General features: G+C 43.8%; 3 protein-coding genes across 4 annotated transcripts in view; all 3 read left to right on the top strand.

The window, feature by feature from the left end:
- Positions 1 to 2,688, top strand: part of dph6 (diphthamine biosynthesis 6) — an 87,091-nt gene extending 84,403 nt beyond the window's left edge. For both annotated transcript variants that reach the window (XM_014193806.2, XM_014193795.2), the window contains exon 15: positions 1,309 to 2,688. In XM_014193806.2, coding sequence (XP_014049281.1) covers positions 1,309 to 1,427 — 119 coding nt within the window. In that variant the 3' untranslated portion in view covers positions 1,428 to 2,688. The remainder of the gene's footprint in view (positions 1 to 1,308) is intronic.
- A 1,581-nt stretch (positions 2,689 to 4,269) lies between these two features.
- LOC106601540 (zinc finger protein 770) lies at positions 4,270 to 8,628 on the top strand. Its single transcript, XM_014193822.2, has 2 exons — positions 4,270 to 4,428; positions 4,767 to 8,628. The coding sequence occupies exon 2, from the start codon at positions 4,833 to 4,835 to the stop codon at positions 8,331 to 8,333; it is 3,501 nt and encodes a 1,166-aa protein (XP_014049297.2). The 5' UTR covers positions 4,270 to 4,428; positions 4,767 to 4,832; the 3' UTR covers positions 8,334 to 8,628.
- A 1,133-nt stretch (positions 8,629 to 9,761) lies between these two features.
- The window catches only part of aqr (aquarius intron-binding spliceosomal factor), a 60,729-nt gene continuing 49,916 nt past the window's right edge, over positions 9,762 to 20,574 (top strand). The window contains exons 1-14 of the mRNA XM_014193836.2: positions 9,762 to 9,865; positions 10,159 to 10,262; positions 10,692 to 10,748; positions 10,838 to 10,878; positions 10,981 to 11,016; positions 11,108 to 11,228; positions 11,460 to 11,600; positions 12,207 to 12,275; positions 12,495 to 12,595; positions 13,793 to 13,869; positions 14,944 to 15,008; positions 16,222 to 16,452; positions 17,012 to 17,115; positions 19,696 to 19,798. Of these exons, the coding sequence (XP_014049311.2) occupies positions 10,188 to 10,262; positions 10,692 to 10,748; positions 10,838 to 10,878; positions 10,981 to 11,016; positions 11,108 to 11,228; positions 11,460 to 11,600; positions 12,207 to 12,275; positions 12,495 to 12,595; positions 13,793 to 13,869; positions 14,944 to 15,008; positions 16,222 to 16,452; positions 17,012 to 17,115; positions 19,696 to 19,798 (1,221 nt within the window). The 5' untranslated portion in view covers positions 9,762 to 9,865; positions 10,159 to 10,187. The remainder of the gene's footprint in view (positions 9,866 to 10,158; positions 10,263 to 10,691; positions 10,749 to 10,837; positions 10,879 to 10,980; positions 11,017 to 11,107; positions 11,229 to 11,459; positions 11,601 to 12,206; positions 12,276 to 12,494; positions 12,596 to 13,792; positions 13,870 to 14,943; positions 15,009 to 16,221; positions 16,453 to 17,011; positions 17,116 to 19,695; positions 19,799 to 20,574) is intronic.

Here is a 20,574-nt window from a genome sequence, read left to right as displayed (position 1 = left end):
TAACATAAGGACAACTCAGAGTATGCTATTCTGTTCTTCTGAAATAGATGACATTTTCTTCATATCATGCTTAGACCTGTCTAAAGTAAATAATGGATTTATTGTGATAGTGTAGGCTATATTAGATGGATTTATTAGACTTTTTAAAATGTATATGTTCCAAAGGTCTGCATCAGTGGGTTGTAGGCTATGGGTGGAAGCCAGGAGATGCTAAATGTGTTTATGTTAATTAACGGTCAATTACCGTGAGACCGACAGTTATTTGCTTGACAATCACCGGCTGACAGAATTTTGTGACCGCCACAGCCCTACCCATGACTCTGATGTCCCAAGGACCATACAACAACCATCTGAGCCATTGGTTCCAACCAACTGATATCTAGATGCACTTAGCTACCACATCCCAACAACATATCACATCCCAGTGACCACACCACGACACACTCAACACACTGTTAGACCTATGGAACTAACAAGCCCATGAAAGCCATCCATTCGAGGCCAGGGGAACACTTGTGACTATTAGGGGTTGAGGAGCAGGAGAGGACATGGCGGCCACATCATCCCAGTGGGCCACTGCTAAATGGACAGGCTGTCAGCAAGGAGACAGTCAAAGACACTCTCACATGTCCACTGCCTGTCTGTCTGTAGACACACACACACTAACCCTCTCGAACAATCTCTCAGCTCCGCTCAAGCTGAGAGCCAACCGTCCCAACACAGCTTCCTTACATCCCAACACGACAGGGGGTGCAGGATCTATTCCACTAGATCCCCCCACAACAAGCTGCTGCTCATTTGTCCATTGGTAGGTTAGGGGTTTGGGATGTAGTTGGGTGTAGGAAGGAGTGTGGTGTGTGTGTGTGTGTGTGTGTGTGTGTGTGTGTGTGTGTGTGTGTGTGTGTGTGTGTGTGTGTGTGTGTCTTGGGCAGGGTGTGTGGTTCAGTAGCTTACAGTCCAGCCCTTGCTGAACATATGTCTGCACTGCAGGGAGTTAAATGGGGGGCTATACAATCTGCCGGGCATTTGAGAATGTCAATATTCTGTGAATGGGCCTGTGTTCCCTGGTTGAAGGGTTAAGTGCAGCCTCGGTCTCGGGGCAGCCCCACCGGGACAGACATCTTAGGGCCTCGTGCCTGATCCTAAGATCCTGAGGTACAAGCAGATTTACAGCTTTTCAATGGGGAAGTCAGATGATATTAACAACTTTTTTCTCTCTTCACATCTCTCTCTTTCCCTCCTCCTCCTCCCCCGCCTTTCTCTCCCTCCCTTACCCCCCCTCTCTCACTGCCTCTATCTCTCTCCCAGGACTTGAGGAATGTTTGAGGACCACTCTAGGCCAGGCCAGCCCATCTGTGGCCTTTGCTCCAGTCCTAGACTTGCCTGACTCTGCTGTCCTCCACCTGTCCTGCTGGCTCAGTCTGTAGAGAGTGAGACATATCTGGACAAGAGAAACCACACTCCCCCATCCACTGCACGGAACTACAACTCTAGAGCAATCCTAAAGGAGGGACCATGATCCACCCAGAGAAGAAGAGGGACTTGAATGTTCATAGAGACCACTTATATTACAGACTACATTTGGACACACACCAACCCTTTGCTTGATGGCCTTACTATTTGTTATTTATGTGTGGTGTGTGAATGTGCTGATGTAGTATGTTTCTGTACATGTATGTCTAATTGCGAACATATGAGTATAGAGGCTTACTTAAGACACTAGGCTAGTAATCAACTGTATCCTTCAAACAAGGCTTCCAGCAGCTGTCACTCTGAAACAGAGAGAGCGTTTATGAGACAGATCTAATGGACAGGACAGTACAGCCCACATGCCACAGCACCAGAGAGCTGCAGTCAGTGTATCCCAGACCACGAGCTAAGAGCTACTAAATATCCCTGGATCTTCTACTGTTATCAATAGATTCACACTTAGCAAGCTAACACCCCTAATAAAATCCTAGATTGTAGAAAAGCTATACATTGATTTGTTTTTAGGGTGTTATGCGTTGTTTGTGTCTGCCTGGTGTTTGGCACGGCTAGAGATGTGTTATTACAATAGGCAATCAGAACCAAGCACCTGAAAAGATTAAGCCTCTTTATGTTGCCCATTGATTCTAACACAGTCTGGTTTATAGGAGAGGGTCGTTCCCCTAGCCTACACACAGCTGCAGGTCTGGCGTCCACACAAAGAGAGCGGAAGAGTGTGTGTGTGTGTTTGTGCGTGCGGGGTGTGAAGAAAACAACACCATTAACTATTGCTCCTGGAACATTTCTTTTCTCAAAGATTATGAACCGTATTGACGAGCTCAATTGGAATGCATCTTTACTCAGGCTCTATTCTCTCCATTGTGCTGGTGATGGAGGGAGCAGAGTGCGCTATTGATCTCAACCATCTATCTGTTGTTTTCATTGCTCTTATCAAAAATTGAACAATAGAGGCAACCAACAGCGCCTGAAGATTTTATTGAAGGTTCAAAAAACAGACAAGCAATTATCTATGAGGCTGAGCAAAATAACGCACCACTCTAACACATGTTAAGATTAACCATGTAGGTTTAGTCTACCTAAAGGAAACGCAAGGGCACAAATATGGAATATAACTCGAGAGGAAAAATCATGAAATAGCAGCACCACTCAATTTAACAATGTATATAAGTTCCTTATTAAAATGCTGAACACATGTTGGAAGTTTAGACTCTTCTCTTTTTCTTTGTTGAACTGTGAGTCCAAAGCATTCCTTTGCCTTATTGAAATACCAAGCAGATCTCTGGGTAGACACCCCGAGGTAGGAATCTTGTGGTCGGTACAATCCTACATCCTGTTTTACACACTCTAATCTGAATGTGGTAGGCCTACGGGGATAATGTCAGCATTTTAGAATGAGTCAACAATGCTCCAGCCATAACATTTGGTACCAAACACAGACAGACAACCACTTGTCGATCACCACAGAAAGCAATTATTTCCCAGACATGCAGACAGACACAAGCAGAGACATCAAGCATGTTGTCACACCCCTGGACATGGGCTAACACATACAGTAAGGCTACTGTACAGACTGTGTTGTCTGTCTAGACAAACTGCTCAATGTTATCACCTCTGCCCCTTCAGAAAAGGAATAAAGACAGGGTGACATTTTTATTTTTCCTTGTATTCTTTCTTTGTGTGTTAAAAAAAATCTACATCGTCAATTTAAGAAACCGGCAGCCAGCTCACACACAAGCTAGTAGTTGTTGTGGCTAACATTGTCCTTTGTGTGCAGTGTACCAGCCTGCGGCCCATGTCATTGTGACCAGGCACATGGACTTTGACTGTGTGTTAGCTTCTTCAGGCTACTCAGGCTGGTTTCGCAGCTCCCTTCCCCCTGGCAGTTGTCTACAGCGGGGGAGACCTTGTCAGGATATCTCTGGGGCTTAAGACACTGGCCACAAATCCACAGTGACTTATATGATTATCATGTTTTGGATCTTTTTGAAAGAGTTCTTATTTGTGTTTCTTGATTCACAATTGTGAATACCAGCAACCATCATGAGACCTGTATCACTGACATGTACTCTTTTATACAGCTTGATGATGAAGCAGTTTATTGAGTGGTGTGTGCATCCCTCTTGTGGCTGATTTTATGAACTGCAGCCAAATAACTGGCTCAATTGAGCTTCCTGGAAGCCTACTTGAGTTCCTTGAACAGTTTGTCTATTTATTTGTGTATTTTTGCATCTCTAAGTATTTAGTCAAGCACCTAATCCAAGGGTGACTGAGCTCAGGCAGTAAACAGTAAGCTTCCAGACATCTTCAAAACTAGAAAGCCACTCGGTTAATTGGTTAATCTTGAATTAAACTACAATATGTGGGACATCGAAGTAGAGGCTGGGGTAAACATATACTTCTATAGTTGGATTTCCAATACCCTTTCCCCAATTTTGGCTATTTTTTATCTCTGACTGATTGTAGACAGGTGTGTCTGACTGATCGTGTCTAGGTCAAATCCATGAGTCCGGGGCAGATTTGGATTGTGGATACAATCTTAATCTGCAGTAAAAAATAAATCTAGAGATGAGCCTGTGTAATTAGTTGGTGTCTCCATTGGTGTGCTAAACCAACCACAATCCTATTACAAATAACTCGTTCAAAGTGTGGTAGTGGATCTCTGCTAAGTTTTTGGTTTGTTACTATCACCTCGGATAGTTAAATAAAGGTGAAATAAAATAAACGTCATAGATACTGCCACTAAAGTAGACGTCCGGGCAGAAGTGACCGTAGTGTGGGGACCTAAAATAAGTCTTGCTGTTTCCGTCCGAGCATTATTGAGAGACGGACACAGTTAATTTTGAACGCTGTTGTCGCGTAACCTCAATTTATCGTCGTTTTCTGGATCGCAAAGCATACATGTTTCTTATTCTGGAGAACAGTCAGCCGGACTCGTGCTTGGTGAGTTTTATCATGGTGTAACTGGTGGGCTAAATGAAACATTAGGTAAGGTTAGCTAACTATCGTCTTCATTGTGTCATTCTGGCTTGAATCAAGCTTTCCGTAATATGTTACTACATCTCAAGTTAGGCCTATTTTATGTTAAATAGGAGTTTTAATGATCAGGTGACATTTTATTACAAGAGCATGATGAAAGCTGTGAATAATTAATGGGTTTGCCTTTCGGGGTGGACAAGTTTGTTGTTGTTAGGTTGAAGAATGCAGTTGTTTTGGGATTGATTCAATAAATTCTGTATTATTGAATAGCCTATTCTAAACTGTTTTTATGTTTTTCCTAGATTGTTCAATGAAGGAGAATCATAAAGCATTTGTGGAACATCATAGGAACGAAGAAGGCAACAACAATGCATCAGTGCTCCGTTTGTCAGAAGGGTTTTCCGAGTGGCTCTAAACTCCAGAGACACTATCTCATACACACAGGCCAGAAGCCATTTATCTGTTTGGTTTGTGGAAAAGCCTTTAGACAATCTGTACATTTAAAGAAGCACTCTGAGACTCACACAGGGAATTACCGCAATTGGAGTCCACCCACAGACAGTTTGCCACATCCCATATCAGTACCTACAAACCTTGATCCATCCCTTAAGAAATCAGGACATTATTTGACTACCGATACCCCACTGTTGCCTACAGTGTCTTTTCAAAGAGATGGGACCATGCAGAGGACATTACTAGAGATGTACACTACAGCCACAGAGATCAAACCGCAACCTGAACTAATCCCACCTGCTGATAATGGTTGCTTTATCAGCCAACAAAGCACTCTGCCAAGTGGAAATGACTTCACAAATGTAATACTGCAAGATAACATGATCGGCTCTGATGGAATGGAGAACAGTGCGTGGTACACAGACAGTGTCCACACATGTACAGTCTGCCTGATGTGTTTTAGTTCATCTCACCAGCTTCAGAGGCACTTACCAGTTCACAGTCATCCAAAACCATTTGAGTGTAGCATTTGTGGGAAGGCCTTCAGACTAAGGGTGCATTTGAAAATGCACTCTCAAATACATGAACGTAGACATACTGGGTTTAAGACTATCCCCATGCTAGGGTCTCAGCAGAGCTCTTCCAGAGGTAGAATGAGGGTGAACCATGAATGTCCAACCTGTTCAAAAACGTTCTGTTCTCCATCCAAACTAAAGCGTCATTTTCTTACTCACACTGGCCAGAAGCCATTTTCCTGTGAGGACTGCGGGAAAACATTCAGGCAGGTGTCACACCTGAAAACCCACCTATATGCCTCGCATAATATATCAAATTCCCAAAGTGGGTGTACCAAACAAAAACGAATAGATGCTAGAAACAAAAATAAAGAGATGGAGCTACAGTGTGAAATAAGTGTCAGTGCTCCACAGCACCTGGACAAGTTGGAAACAAAGTCTCCTCTTCCTGTCAAAGTGGAGCCGAATACCAGTGGTACCAGTCACTTTCAGTGTAGCATTTGCTTGAAGACATTCAGCAGTTCAATTAGACGCAGGCAGCATTACATGATGCATAAAGAAGTAAGACCCTTTCAGTGCCGTGTCTGTGGCAGAGCCTTCCATCTTTCAACCCATTTAAAGAGGCACCAATTCAGCCATAAGAACTTAGATGAATCTCAGAACACAAGTCAGGTGGATGATCACAGGGATGCTGTGTCGAAGACAGAACATGCATACCAGAATTCAGACAAAGGGATGACCTCTCCAGAGCCTAATGATTCAAAAGTTTTTGAGCTTGATATTATTGTTAAACCAGAGCACTGGAAGCTGAATTTCAAAGTTGATAAAGACTTTCCAGTTTCCACTCTTCAGGACTCAACTGCAACATCTTACCTGGAGACACCGGTATCTGGTCAAACCAACAGCCAATGTAAGAAGATCAGCCAGAAAACAAAGAATCAGCCACTGAACCGTCAATGTCTCGCATGCCTTAAAAGTTTCCCTTCTCCATCCAAACTGCAGAGGCATATGTTGACCCATACTGGTCAGAGACCATTTGGGTGCCACACATGTGGGAAGAGGTTTCGACAGCCAACACATTTAAGGATCCACTCCCGCACTCATCTGTGGCCCAGAAATGGCAAGCAAACATATGCTCAGCGTTCTAGACCTCCATTACGTCGAATGACTGAATACAGAGGGTCTCCAGTGGGTGTCCAATTTCAGGAAAAGCTTCCTGAAAAGCTCAATTTTGATAGGAACTTTCACCTCAACTCCCCTACAGAGAGTCAGTCAGGTCAAGGCAGTGCTTTTACATGTGGACACAATGAATGCAATAGTGAAGTGCAGTGGTTTCATTGTTCAACATCCTCCCTATCCAAGCTTCGGCTCCCTCTCCAAATGCCACCAGAAACAACACTGAATAAAAGTGGCCACTTAGAATTGAAAAGTCAAGCAAAACCTTCAGCAGGAAAAGTTCACAATGACCCTTTCCTGAGTATAGGTCCTGAATTGGCTTTAAAAGGTGCTGATGCCACCCCTGTGGGGAATGCAAGCCATAGCCAACACCAGTGTTTGCTATGTTTCGAATATTTCCCATGTGCCTCTAAACTACAAAGACACAACCTTGTACACACTGGCTTGAGACCTTTCCGATGCCTGGCATGTGGAAAAACATTCAGACAGGCCACACACCTCAAAGTCCACGAGCGAACTCACAACAAGTGGAAACCCTTCAGACCTGCCTCTCGACAAGGAAATAGAATGAAAGTAAGAAGGCAGCAACAACATCAGTACTCTAAAGTCTGTGTTCAAGTTCCTGTGGCGAGTTCTATGAAAACAGAGCTGTTACATTTGAATGGTGTGAATGAATGGAGACCATTCCAGGACAATTTTGAGGATACTTGTAATAATCAAGCAAAGGCACAACAGGACGACAACATAGTCAACACTTCTAAACAATCCATACAAAACAATTTGCACAAGCGCAACAACTCCAGGCCTATAAACAAAGTGATCTGTGTTAAAAGAAAAGCACACCTGTGCACAATATGCCAGAAGGGCTTTGACACTCCAAGCAAACTATCCAGACACTTTCTCATACACACTGGGATAAGACCATTCAAATGCAGTTTGTGCACTAAAACTTTCAGACAGCCATGCCACTTGAGAAGCCATGAACAACGAACACATGAGAATAAAACATGCAGTGATGTCCAGGAAAACAGCAGGTTTAGGGACCATGAAACTCTTGCCTCTGCTCAAGGAAAGACACTGAGAGACATGCCACAGTCCTACAAAGACTGTTCTGATCACTGCTCAGTCACTGATGAGGGTTTAGAACATTCTTCACAGACGAGAGACCCAAGCTTTGTGGTAAAACGAGACGTACCAGATGATAGTATGGAATCTGGGAGTAGACAAAGTGAGGACTATTGGTGCACTGAGTGTCACAGTCACTTCTTGTCCCCATCTGAGCTTGCTACTCATCTAAATATTCATGTCCAAAGCAACAAGATTACAGGTCAGACTTCATTGCAACAGGAAATGGGGGGACACATGGATGTTCAAACCAATCGAGTCGTAGCAGATGCAGACAGCCATAATGTTATCCAAAATGAGAGGCTTGATCATTACTGGAGTGAACCAATTCACACGCCATTTCAGTGTGACACATGCATCACATCTTTTGAAACGGAAAGAGATCTTCAGGTCCATAAATGTGTCTCAAGAAATCTAATTGAGTTTACTCAGTCAAACCCATATCAGTGTGCAATTTGTTTCAAGGATTTCAAGACTCCCTCCAAACTCCAGAGACATTATGTCACCCACACAGGAGAGAGGCCATTCCAGTGTAAAGTGTGTGAGAAGACTTTCACACAAGCGTCTCATCTAAAAACACACCAACGTACACACAAATAAGAAATGGCCTTAACAGATACATTTATATTTTAGTCTTTTAGCAGACACTTTTATCCAGATCGATTTACAATAGTGGGTTCATACATTTTTGTATTAGATAATTTTTTAATTTTTTTTTACCTATATCTAATATGATTTATTTATCTCTATCTTTTCTCAGTTTAGTGTTGTATGCCCACAACACTGTTCAGAAAGATTAAAATTACAATTTGATTGATTTTAATAAAATGTGCCTTTTTATTGTCAGTTGTTGATTCCAGAGTTTAAAATTAAATTGTCATGTGAAGCCAAGGCATTTATGGTAAAAACAATGTGTTATTTATTGGTTAAGAGTTATTTTTTAATCATCTGCATAATTGCCATTTATTTTGTTTTATTTAACCTTTATTTAACTAGGCAAGTCAGTTAAGAACAAATTCTTACTTACAATGACGGCCTACCAAAAGGCCTCCTGCGGGGGCTGGGATTAAAAAGAAAAATATAGGACAAAACACACATCACGACAAGAGAGACAACACTACATAAAGAGAGACCTAAGACAACATAGCATGGCAGCAACACATGACAACACAGCATGGGAGCAGCACAACATGGGAGCAGCACAAAACAGGGTACAAACATTATTGGGCACAGACAACAGCACAAAGGGCAAGAAGGTAGAGACAACAATACATCACGCAAAGCAGCCACAACTGTCAGTAAGAGTGTCCATGATTGAGTCTTTGAATGAAGAGATTGAGATAAAACTGTCCAGTAGTTTGAGTGTTTGTTGCAGCTCGTTCCAGTCGCTAGCTGCAGCGAACCGAAAAGACGAGCGACCCAAGGATGTGTGTGCTTTGGGGACCTTTAACAATGTGACTGGCAGAACGGGTGTTGTATGTGGAGGATGATGGCTGCAGTAGATATCTCAGATAGGGTTTTATAAATTAGCCTCAACCAGTGGGTCTTGCGACAGGTATACAGAGATGACCAGTTTACAGAGGAGTATAGAGTGCAGTAATGTGTCCTATAAGGAGCATTGGTGGCAAATCTGATGGCCGAATGGTAAAACCATACTTTGCTGTTTTGAGATCAAAGTTTGTGTGACATGTTTAGAACAAATAAATGTCTATACTATATAAATGTCTATCTCTGCGCTTTTATATAGTCTGTTGAATTATGCAAAATGGTACTTCATAGTTCATCATAATAGCATGTTAATGATTCAGGTAACCTATCTTTATAGACTACTATGTTCTCTCATATCACTATAGTCTAAAATATTGTTTAGCCATAATAACAACTCTAGAATGATAACCCCAGATATTATAGAAATAACACCAAACTTGATCGATTTTCAATATGGGTACTCCCAAAGATTTTGGAATATACTGAATGAATATACTGGCACTGCTTGCTGTGTAGGAACTGTTATGTTACATCCCTTGTTTCACTAGGAATCTAAACATAGCGAACCGGAAATGTGTCGCACATAAATCGTTTTGCTTGTGTACATGCGTAGCGGGAATCACACAGATGTTTTGAAATACAAGGTTGGTTTCTACAATTATTTGACTTTGTTTATAAACAAGCAATGTTTTATTAGCAACTCATTTTTGCCACCATAGCCAGCTATTTGAATATAACAGGTACTAGCTAGCTAGTGTCATCTACTACTACTCTGTAACGATACTAGCTAACGTTAGCATTAACTAGCTAGCTAGTTCGCTGTACTGTAAAGTCAACTTAGCTAGCTCGTCCAAGCTAGCATACTAGTGCTATAAATTACACATGTCATTGGAATAAGTACTTTGCTATGTTATCCTATAGTTACATTTTTCCTCAGGAAAGTAAGATAGCGAGTTGAACACCGACATGGAGAATCAAACCCATGCTAAGAAAGCATCTGCGCCCTCTGTGTCCCAAATCAACGCAGAATATGTCACACAGGTAACTATATACGCAAATAACGTTTTAGTGCTTTATGAGTGTCTTTTTAATAGGTGTCTCAATTACACTTGTGCTAAAAACTTTACTCTGTTAACGTCCTTACCTGTCGGGATTGGGAAACTGGGATGTGAGGTTTTTTTTACTTGTTTTTTTTTATGTCACTGATTTATTTGACCGAATCACAATGTAGCAGGGGTGCGTTTCGTTCGTTTCAACGTTTGCTACGTTGCTGACGGCATTCCACAACCCCGCCCCGTTTTTCAACTGGACGTTCGGAACAGAACCGTTTCCATTTGATTGAACATTGCGCACCGTTTTTTCGTACTGAACACAGCCCTGGTTGCCATCCTTTTGAATTGGAGGGGAAGGGTTTCCGAGGAGGGGGTGTACTATGGATTGCTGTTATAATAACACTCTTTCTTCTCTAAGTTGTCTAACAGATACTGGGCTCCCCATGCCAAGAATAAACTACCATTTGACCCAAAGGTGAACCTTCTACTGACAAACTTGTGTTATGAATATAGTGGAGGAGACGGTCTGCTTGCTCTAACAAACTATAATTGTCACCCACTCAGGTTTTGGAGGATGTCTATGAGAGAGAGATTCTCAAGTCCAAGTGAGTGAACTCAACTCTTGAATAGCATCAGTATTTTGTAATGTTAACTTGTCTTACTACAAGTAGAATAAATCCTCCATATCTGCAATTTTCTATCTTCAGGTTCGCCATTAGGAAGATCATGTTGTTGGAGTTCAGGTGGGTTTTTGACCTTTTTTTAATGTGGCCTCAATACGTTATCATTCATTTAATGTTTTTAATATGCTGCTATTTGTGTCCTGCCTCTCAGTCAGTACCTGGAGAACTACCTGTGGGTGAACTATAATCCGGGGGTCTCCAGTAATGCCTACCTCATGTCCATCTGCTGCATAGTCAATGAGAAGTTCAGAGAGAACGTCCCTGCCTGGGAGGTAAGAATGGATTCAGTGGCCTGTCAAACAGGAATGTCGATCCTTTGGTTCACGTAGCAAATTCTTATCTGTGTTAACAGCGAGTGTTGTTCAACATGCTATGTTGTGAATATGGGTGTTGCTGTACAGGGACAGCCCCAGTGTTACGGCTACTTAGGGAAAAGCATTGATCAATGTCCTCTAATATCAATGCATGTCCTCTTAATCCCTTGGTTTATTATCTTTATCCAGGTGTTTAAGAAGGAGCCCAGCCACTTCCCGTACTTCTTTAAGTGTGTGATGGAGGCCGTGCTGGCTGGAGAGGAGGCTGGCCTGACTCTGAAGGAGCAGACTGTACTGTTGGTCTTCCTCGACCACTGCTTCAACAGCCTGGTATGTCACACACCAACCAATGTCTACCTCGCTGGAAATGTGGAATAGGTTATTGGCTGAATCAACCACATAATATAAGATGAGTAATGCATTGTTTTATTGCGAAAGTATGTTAGTAACAACCATAGAATGAAGAGTCCCTTTCCTCTGCCCTTGTTCACTCCCCTTTCCCCGGCCTGATGACAATGGCTAGGTGAAAGCAACAAAGCTGAAGCTAGATGGAGCTACTGCTTACTCCTATCCAGTAGTCTCAGGGCCACGAAGATGAGCTAACAAATGGAAAACTTCCTGGAGGTGGTTTTAATAAAAGTAGTTTGGTGCAGGTTCCACTAGGTGGCAGTATTACGCTTCAAATTGTGTACTCGGGTGTCGCCCTAGCACATCTGTATTCTCCACTCCTTCTCAAAACTATGGGTAGCCATTGCACCAGTTTCACTCTGAAAATCTATTTTCATCCCCTCTGTTTCTCCTGAACTCAATGCGATGATTCTAATCAGTTTGGTGCATTGCCATTAGTCTACCAATGTACAAATATCCTTATGTCCCTCTCCGACCTACTCCCTTTCTTTCTCTCTCTCTCTCTCTCTCTCTCTCTCGCTCTCTCAGGAGGTGGATTTGATTAGAGAGCAGGTGCAGCAGCTCATCTCACTGCCCATGTGGATGTGTATCTTACCTGTAAGAACTCCTCTTCCCCTTATGTCCTTAGAACTGTCACGCTGTTAGATATGTATTATCTTTAACATTTGGACAATATTTTACACATTTACAAATTGTGGTTGATTAAGTGGAATAGGGTTGGTGAGCCAAAAACAACATTCCTAGTGCAAATGTTGGGTTTTACTATTTTTATAGCATCCTTAAGATTGATTAATGAACACACTGTCATCTTTACAGTCTAGACTGCAACACGAGCTGAAGAAAGTTCCCAAGCTCCAAAAGTTTTGGAATCTGATCAAGAAGAATTTTGACAAGCTGGAAGGCAAAGCATCAGAGCAGTAAGACCTTCTCCTCTGCCTGTATGTGGACCAGTAGAAATAGACCCTCTGCCTGTATGTGGACCAGTAGAAATAGACCCTCTGCCTGTATGTGGACCAGTAGAAATAGACCTTCTGCCTGTATCTGGACCAGTAGAAATAGACCTTCTGCCTGTATCTGGACCAGTAGAAATAGACCTTCTGCCTGTATCTGGACCAGTAGAAATAGACCTTCTGCCTGTATCTGGACCAGTAGAAATAGACCTTCTGCCTGTATCTGGACCAGTAGAAATAGACCTTCTGCCTGTATCTGGACCAGTAGAAATAGACCTTCTGCCTGTATCTGGACCAGTAGAAATAGACCTTCTGCCTGTATCTGGACCAGTAGAAATAGACCTTCTGCCTGTATCTGGACCAGTAGAAATAGACCTGCCTGTATCTGGACCAGTAGAAATAGACCTTCTGCCTGTATCTGGACCAGTAGAAATAGACCTTCTGCCTGTATCTGGACCAGTAGAAATAGACCTTCTGCCTGTATCTGGACCAGTAGAAATAGACCTTCTGCCTGTATCTGGACCAGTAGAAATAGACCTTCTGCCTGTATCTGGACCAGTAGAAATATGACCTTCTGCCTGTATCTGGACCAGTAGAAATATGACCTTCTGCCTGTATCTGGACCAGTAGAAATATGACCTTCTGCCTGTATCTGGACCAGTAGAAATAGACCTTCTGCCTGTATCTGGACCAGTAGAAATAGACCTTCTGCCTGTATCTGGACCAGTAGAAATAGACCTTCTGCCTGTATCTGGACCAGTAGAAATAGACCTTCTGCCTGTATCTGGACCAGTAGAAATAGACCTTCTGCCTGTATCTGGACCAGTAGAAATAGACCTTCTGCCTGTATGTGGACCAGTAGAAATAGAACTTCTGCCTGTATGTGGACCAGTAGAAATAGACCTTCTGCCTGTATGTGGACCAGTAGAAATAGACCTTCTGCCTGTATCTGGACCAGTAGAAATAGACCTTCTGCCTGTATCTGGACCAGTAGAAATAGACCTTCTGCCTGTATCTGGACCAGTAGAAATAGACCTTCTGCCTGTATCTGGACCAGTAGAAATAGACCTTCTGCCTGTATCTGGACCAGTAGAAATAGTCCCAGCAAAGGCACAGTGTTGTGATGTGTGTCGCTAATTATTATTTCCCTGCCTTTATTTCCAGAGCTAAGATGGAGAGGACGTTCCTCTCTGCGCTCATTAAGAAGTTTCTTGGTGTTCTGGTGTCCATTTCCCCAGCAGGTAACATTTAGCAACACAGTTATGATTTATGAGCAAAGCAGTGTTTCATTATTCCCCACAAGCAGCAGGATTTACTAAGAAGAGAGATTCTCAAGGCTAAAAATGGTCCTCATAGCAGAGGTACAAATCTTACTCTGGCGGCAGGCAGCCCAGCGGTTAAGAGCATTGCGCCAGTAACCGAAAGGTCGCTGGTTCGAATCCCATAGCCGGCAAGGTGGGTAAAACAATCTGCCGTTCTGAGGCCGGGGAACAGTTGTTGCTCAAGGACAAGGCAGTTAACCCCTGACAACAACTCCTCCCCAGCCGCCGAGGAAGTGGATGTTGCTTAAGGCAGCCCCCCACCCCACCTCTCTGATTCAAAGAGGTTAGGTTAAGACACCATTTTGTTTGAATGCATTAAGTCATGCAACTGACTAGGTATCCCCTTTCCTACCAGAGGCAGACGAGGACAGCCCAGGCAGGTGTTACTTGCTAGCCTTTATCCTTGTAAATGATTAGCCATAGATCTTTGATAGTCTTTATCTATGTGCAGGCCTCATCTCTCTGTGACCGTCTCAGCTGTCGCCTTCTCTCAGCTCAGACCTCATTACTGGTGTGAGACCCACTTTTTCAACCCTCTATCTGTCCCAAAGTTCATCCTTTCCTTCCGACTTGACCCCCACTTTGAAAGAGCAGTCCTGTCCAGATGCTCCCCCTCCTCACAGCCTCCATGGTGATGTAATGCAGGGTGACCAGACCCCTCCCAGCCAACCTGAGTGCTCAGAATAGCATCTTTCCCAACATGCAGCTGGGTGAAGGGGGTCATGCTGAGACCCAGACTCTAATCGTCCCCGTCAGAGTCCTGGTCCACAGCACGGGCACACACACACCTCCCCTAATGAGGGCTGATCTCCCAGTGTGCTGCAGTGCCTGAGGAAGAGACACACCGCGTTCTCCGTGCACGCCCGGGCCACTTCCTGGCACTACCTCTCACACACACATCACCCCTCCCCCCATTCCCTCCTGTGTGATAGCAGAGTGTATGGTCATGTATTGTATTACCTGATCTGAATGTCTCTCTGTGTTCTCTCTCAGGCCCTGTACCCATGGAGAAGGTGCACTACTGCGAGAGGTTCATCGAGCTCATGATTGACCTGGAGGTAAGGAACACCATTTATAAGGGATGCTATGGTCTTGTTGTGTAGTTATTATATATGATCAACTGAATATCTGCAATCACTGAGCATGCAAAGACACTATTGAGTTTGCTGTACTTACCTATATAGCTATTTTGGTCTTGATCTGTGTTGAGTATGGAACCCTGTCCCTGAATGACTGGTTTTTGATGACTGTGAGAAAATCAAGGTTATTTCTAACAGAGGTGTAAGGTCACAATGTAGCCTGCTTTCTTATCGTCTCTACTCTGGCTTTATGATGACATGTAGCGAGGTGTCACAGTCAAGGTGGTCCCTTCCCTCTCCGGGGTGCAAGGCAGCGGTGCTCCTGTTTCCACACAGGGAGGATAGGATAAATTGAGTTCTATTGCATCCGATGACAGGCTATTCTTTTTCCCCCTGGCACCGGCAAGGCAAGCTGCCTCCGGAGAAATCCTTTCCCTCTCAGCAGTATCATTTTACAAAGGGATGGCTGAAATCTCATACTTGCCTCTCTGGGATGATATGATGATGCCCTGTGAATCTGGAATGGAAAAAGAGACCCTACATTTTACATGCCTGCTAGGCTGAGCTGTCTATCTGTCATGGCTGTGTGGGGATCAAAGATGGCTGCCATACATAATGCCTGCCTGTGTTGTGAGAGGGTAATATCATTTGCAGCACCTGCCTTCTGTATAGAGGTGAATTCAATGGAATAAATCAAGGTTCTGGTGTTGCCATTTTCCATAAATGTTTCTGTATAAGTATTGTCATTGTTTTTCTCCTTTCCTCTTTTTTGGAAATGTGAACTCTCTAACCCTCATTACAAAGAGTCTAAAACAACCTTCTCAAATAGAGCCTTTATCAATAGGGCCCTATTTATACTCTGGGCCTCAATGCTGGGAATTCTGGGTTGTAGATGGATTGATCTGAATGACCTCAGAGACTGAGTCAATCCATACATGGACTAATCCTGGCTGTGATGTTGCACCGTCTCCTTGTTATCAGCTACAGGCCTGGGCTGCATAGTAATAGTAGGCTAGATTTTATAACACCCTCAATGTGTTAACATTCTGACTGAGACACCTTTGTTTTTATAGGTTATGTGTAAAAAAATAAATAAAAAAAAAACTATAATTATTGAGGTTCTGGTCTTGTATAAAGGCTGCTGTTTTACCATGATGTGTAATGTGTGGTTCCATTCTATGTCTGTGTTCAGGCCCTGCTGCCCACCAGGCGCTGGTTCAACACGGTGCTGGACGACTCCCACCTGGTGGTGAGCTGCCACCTGTCCAGTCTCATGCAGAGAGAGAAGGAGGGTCACCTCTTCTGCCAGTTACTGGACATGCTGAAGTTCTACACAGGCTTTGAGATCAACGACCAGACGGGCAACGCCCTGACAGAGAAGGAGATGACCACACTCCACTACGACAGAATCACATCACTGCAGGTACACGCATACAACACCATGCTGGCCTCCATTTTGTTTGGTTACCTTGCCTGTCTTGTTAAGAATGTATTGTGTATTAAAATCGTTTATTTGATAGGGATTGTTGTTAACGTCAGTGGCACATTTTAAGTGTTGAAAGTAGAGCACGAGAGTTGTGTGCACCTGGGCGACGAGGCTGTGAGTAAAACGTACGAATATGATATAATTCATGATTTAATGACAGCTTCCAGAGGTCTTTGACAAGAAAGAATATCAAGTCACATTTCAGTCCCAGAGAGAATTCTCCATAGATTTCAGTGTTCAACATGTTTCGTGTTTTTATTTTTAATTTTTTTTACCTCTCAACTTGATATGATCAAATGTATCTTCAGAGAAATATACAGGCTGATTCATCTGTTCTTAGCTTGGCTCGCCATCTGTCCATCTCTCTATTTCCCCTACTTCTTTCTAGCCCCACATAGATGCTGGTTTAATAAATGAGGGACAACACTGGCTCTGAGGTGTTTGGGGGGGGGGGGGTGTTTGCACCTGCTTTTAATGTTTGTGTGTTGTCTTTCAGAGGGCCGCCTTTGCCCATTTCCCAGAGCTGCAGGACTTTGCCCTGTCCAATGTGGCAGCAGTGGACACACGGGAATCCCTTACAAAACAGTTTGGTCATCTCAGGTAAAGTGTGTCTGCGATAGACGGGTGGGAGAAAAATCAATTGTTAGTGTGTGTGTGCGCTTCCTATCCTTGTCTCCTTTCCTCCTGGTCCTAGGTGCTGCTGAGTTTGATATAGGTAACACTGGGTCTCAGCAAGCCAGGCTGTCAAATATAAGCTGTTTTTGTGTGTGGAGGAAAAGAACATCCATAGACATCTTAACCTTTTATATCTTCACGCTACCCTGATGACAAACGTTGAGTTGTCAGTGTCGTAACGCTAGCATCCCTAACGCTGCCCCCCCTGACAGTGAATGTTAGTCAGCCTGTGAGTCCTTGAATGTGCAGTAGTGGTGCCAGTCGGAGGGGGAGAGAGACTCGCCTCATTAATTGAATCGATCTGCAGGGGCTGGAGAATAAACTCTTTGAACAGCTGTGTTTGTCAGATCATGTTAGGGAGTGGCCTCAGCAAAAAGCATTCCCCCCTTTGATGGGGCCTTGTGTGTGTGTGTGGGGGGGGGCAGCGGCGGCAGGTAGCCTAGCCGGTAACATAAGGTCACTGGTTTGAATCCCCGAGCCAGCAAGGTGTACAAAAATCTGCCGTTCTGCCCTTGAGCAAGGCAGTTAACCCGCAACAACAACTGTTCCCCGGGCGCCAATGACGTGGATGTCTCTGATTCAGAGGGGTTGGGTTAAATGCGGAAGATGCATTTAGTTGTACAACTGACTAGGTATCCCTTTTCCTATCCTTGCCTCCTTTCCTCCTGGTCCTAGGTGCTGCTGAGTTTGAGATGGTTAACACTGGGTCTCAGCAAGCCAGGCTGTGAAGTATCAGAGCTGTTGTGTGTATTTATCCCAGAAGAGAGAGAAGCTCAAGCTGTCGTTTCTCCTGTGTAATGTTGTTCTCATGAATAAAGCCAGGCTCTGCATTGTTATCCAGTCGCCCCACTGGCTTCAAAGCAGCTGTGGAAACTCCACATATGCCCATCACTTTTAACAAGGCACTTTTTGCCCAGAGAACCTTATTTTTAATGCCAGCTATTTCCGCTGTGCTACCCACAAGATAAACTGCCACTCGTCCACTATTCCCGATTGATCTGCTAAGTACCCAAAACACACACAGACTGGGTGTTTTTCCCTTTCAGTTTTAAAGGCCCATTTTCCTGTGTTTTATAAATATTTCTGCACTATGAGTTTGGAATAATATTGTGAAAATGATGATAATGCCCTTTGTGGTGTAAGAGTTTTCAGCCTGTTTTGGTATAATGGAGTTTTGGCCTGCCTTGTGAAATCACCAGGTGGTGAATTAGTTAATAGACAAATAAAAAAGAGTTCCAAACCTCTCTGCCAATAACGTCTAGTTTTCATTAAAGTCCCCGGCCACTATGAGCACCGCCTCTGGATGAGCATTTTCTTGTTTGTTTATGGCCTTATACAGCTCGTTGAGTGCGGTCTTAGTGCCAGCATCGGTTTGTGGTGGTATATAGACGGCTACGAATAATATAGATGAGAACTCTCTTGGTAGATAGTGTGGTCCACAGCTTATGAGATACTCTACCGTCAGGCGAGCAAAACCTGGGACTTCCTTAATATTAGATTTAGTTGAGCCACGACTCTGTCAAACACAAGATATTAGACGGTGGCAGAATCATTATGCACAAAATAAGTTAGAAATAACGCGAAAAAACGCACAATTGGTTAGGAGCTAGTAAAACGGCAGCCATCTCCTCCGGCGCCATTTTCCCCTCCCCACTCAGACCACTTAGACAGTCCCAGCAGAATTCTTGCTTGAGAAATTGCTCTTTGCTAAGAATCTTAAAAATAAAATAAAAAAAATGCCCTTTTTTAAATTGAAAACATTTACAGTAAGGAACTTAATTGTTATCAGAAATGATTTGATATTGAGATTATTGCTGCATTCATCTCCTTAACAACTCAAAGCAGCTATTTTAGCTTTGTCATGAAGTACAGTACAGCAGCCTGACCCACACCAGTCCCTAGACGGAACACGGATCCATGTGGTCAAACCACGGCATCATCACCAGCTTGCCCACGCTTCTGCTCACAGTGACACGTGTCCCTGTCTGTCTGTACAGGACTCAGTCACAGTGTCTCTCTCTATACCAACGCTGCCTGTGTCACGGCACATGCTGAGGCAGCCTCTGCAGTTGGATTTTAATAATCGCATCGACCCGGTCCCTGTACACGCCGTGCTGACAGAGCAGGACTGCAGTGGCCGCTACTTAGCAGAGCTGAGGAAAACACAAGGACTAGCATACATTACATTGCAAGTCTAACAAGCACAGATTTAAGAAACAGCCTGTGCGTTGGGAGAATGTGGCATTTTTCATATTGTCAAATGAAGCGTAGCGACCCGGACGCGGGAATAGGGGAGTTTTCCACAGAAAAATAGAATAATCGGCACAGTGTAAATATTCTCCTGAATGTGCGTTTCTACCCCTGGGTCTTCATGTTGTAGTAAACACACTGACTTAGCAGAAAATATACGACTGTTTAAATCATGATGCTCAAAGGAAATAAATGTTAATTGGAAGTTCGTAATGTCAAATATGCTGAAGTTTTTTTCTTTTTTCCTCCATGCAGTTCCAACACTCTCCACAGGGTGGCCTCGTATCTATGCCTGTTACCAGAGCTGGCAGAGGGACAGGACACCACCTATGAGAAGGAGGTCCTCCTGGAGCTGCTGGTAGGTGCTGCTACGAAACAGGGAGACATTGTCCCTAACCACTGATTGAGGATCAGATATTTGTGTCATCGTCCTAATGCTTTAAGTTAGGAATGGGGAAAGGGTTATCTGATCCTAGATCTGTGGTTAGGGGTGATGGGAAGTGAACGATAATGAGACGCCCCCCAAGGTGCATGGCTAAACAGCAGTAACTTCAGGATATGGTCATTTTCAGAACAATAATCGCCTGGGGAGCGTAGCGGCGTAACTGGTATTTGTGGCTCGTTTTAAAAGCCGCTAATTTATGCTTTTGACCTTGGAATACAGTATGCAACCCCCAGCAATGTTTTTCTTATCCTAGGAAAAGACAGCAGTTGATCTGATTGCTCTCCACACACACACCCTTAGTCCCTCCTAAAAACAGGCATCCAGTGTGTTGAAAACAAGTCTCATCCCCCATAACCCTCCGTTACCAAGCGACCAGCCACTGACCTGCTGCTCTGTCCTTACTACTGTAATTACCCACTTCAAGTTTTCTCAAGGCCTCCTCTCCCCACTACTGAAGAGAAGCTTTTCCATAATTAGCTGATTAGATTGGTTCTGGGAAACAATGTCAGGGGACTCATTTGGCCCCGGGTTGCCCTGGGCAACCGAAAATCTCCAAAGAGTCCAGTTAGGTATTATGTGTCTGTCAGAGGCTCGGGGCGCTGTGCTGTACGGTAGGGAGCAGAGCAGCTCACACACACTGCAGAGAGAGTCTGCAATTAAACCTGGGGAAGGAGAGGATGAGCTGACTG

The sequence above is a fragment of the Salmo salar genome, chromosome ssa01, assembly GCF_905237065.1.
Source record: "Salmo salar chromosome ssa01, Ssal_v3.1, whole genome shotgun sequence".
Lineage (NCBI taxonomy): Eukaryota > Metazoa > Chordata > Actinopteri > Salmoniformes > Salmonidae > Salmo > Salmo salar.
Note: the sequence above shows the minus strand (reverse complement) of the source record. Positions and strands in the feature narration are given on the sequence as shown.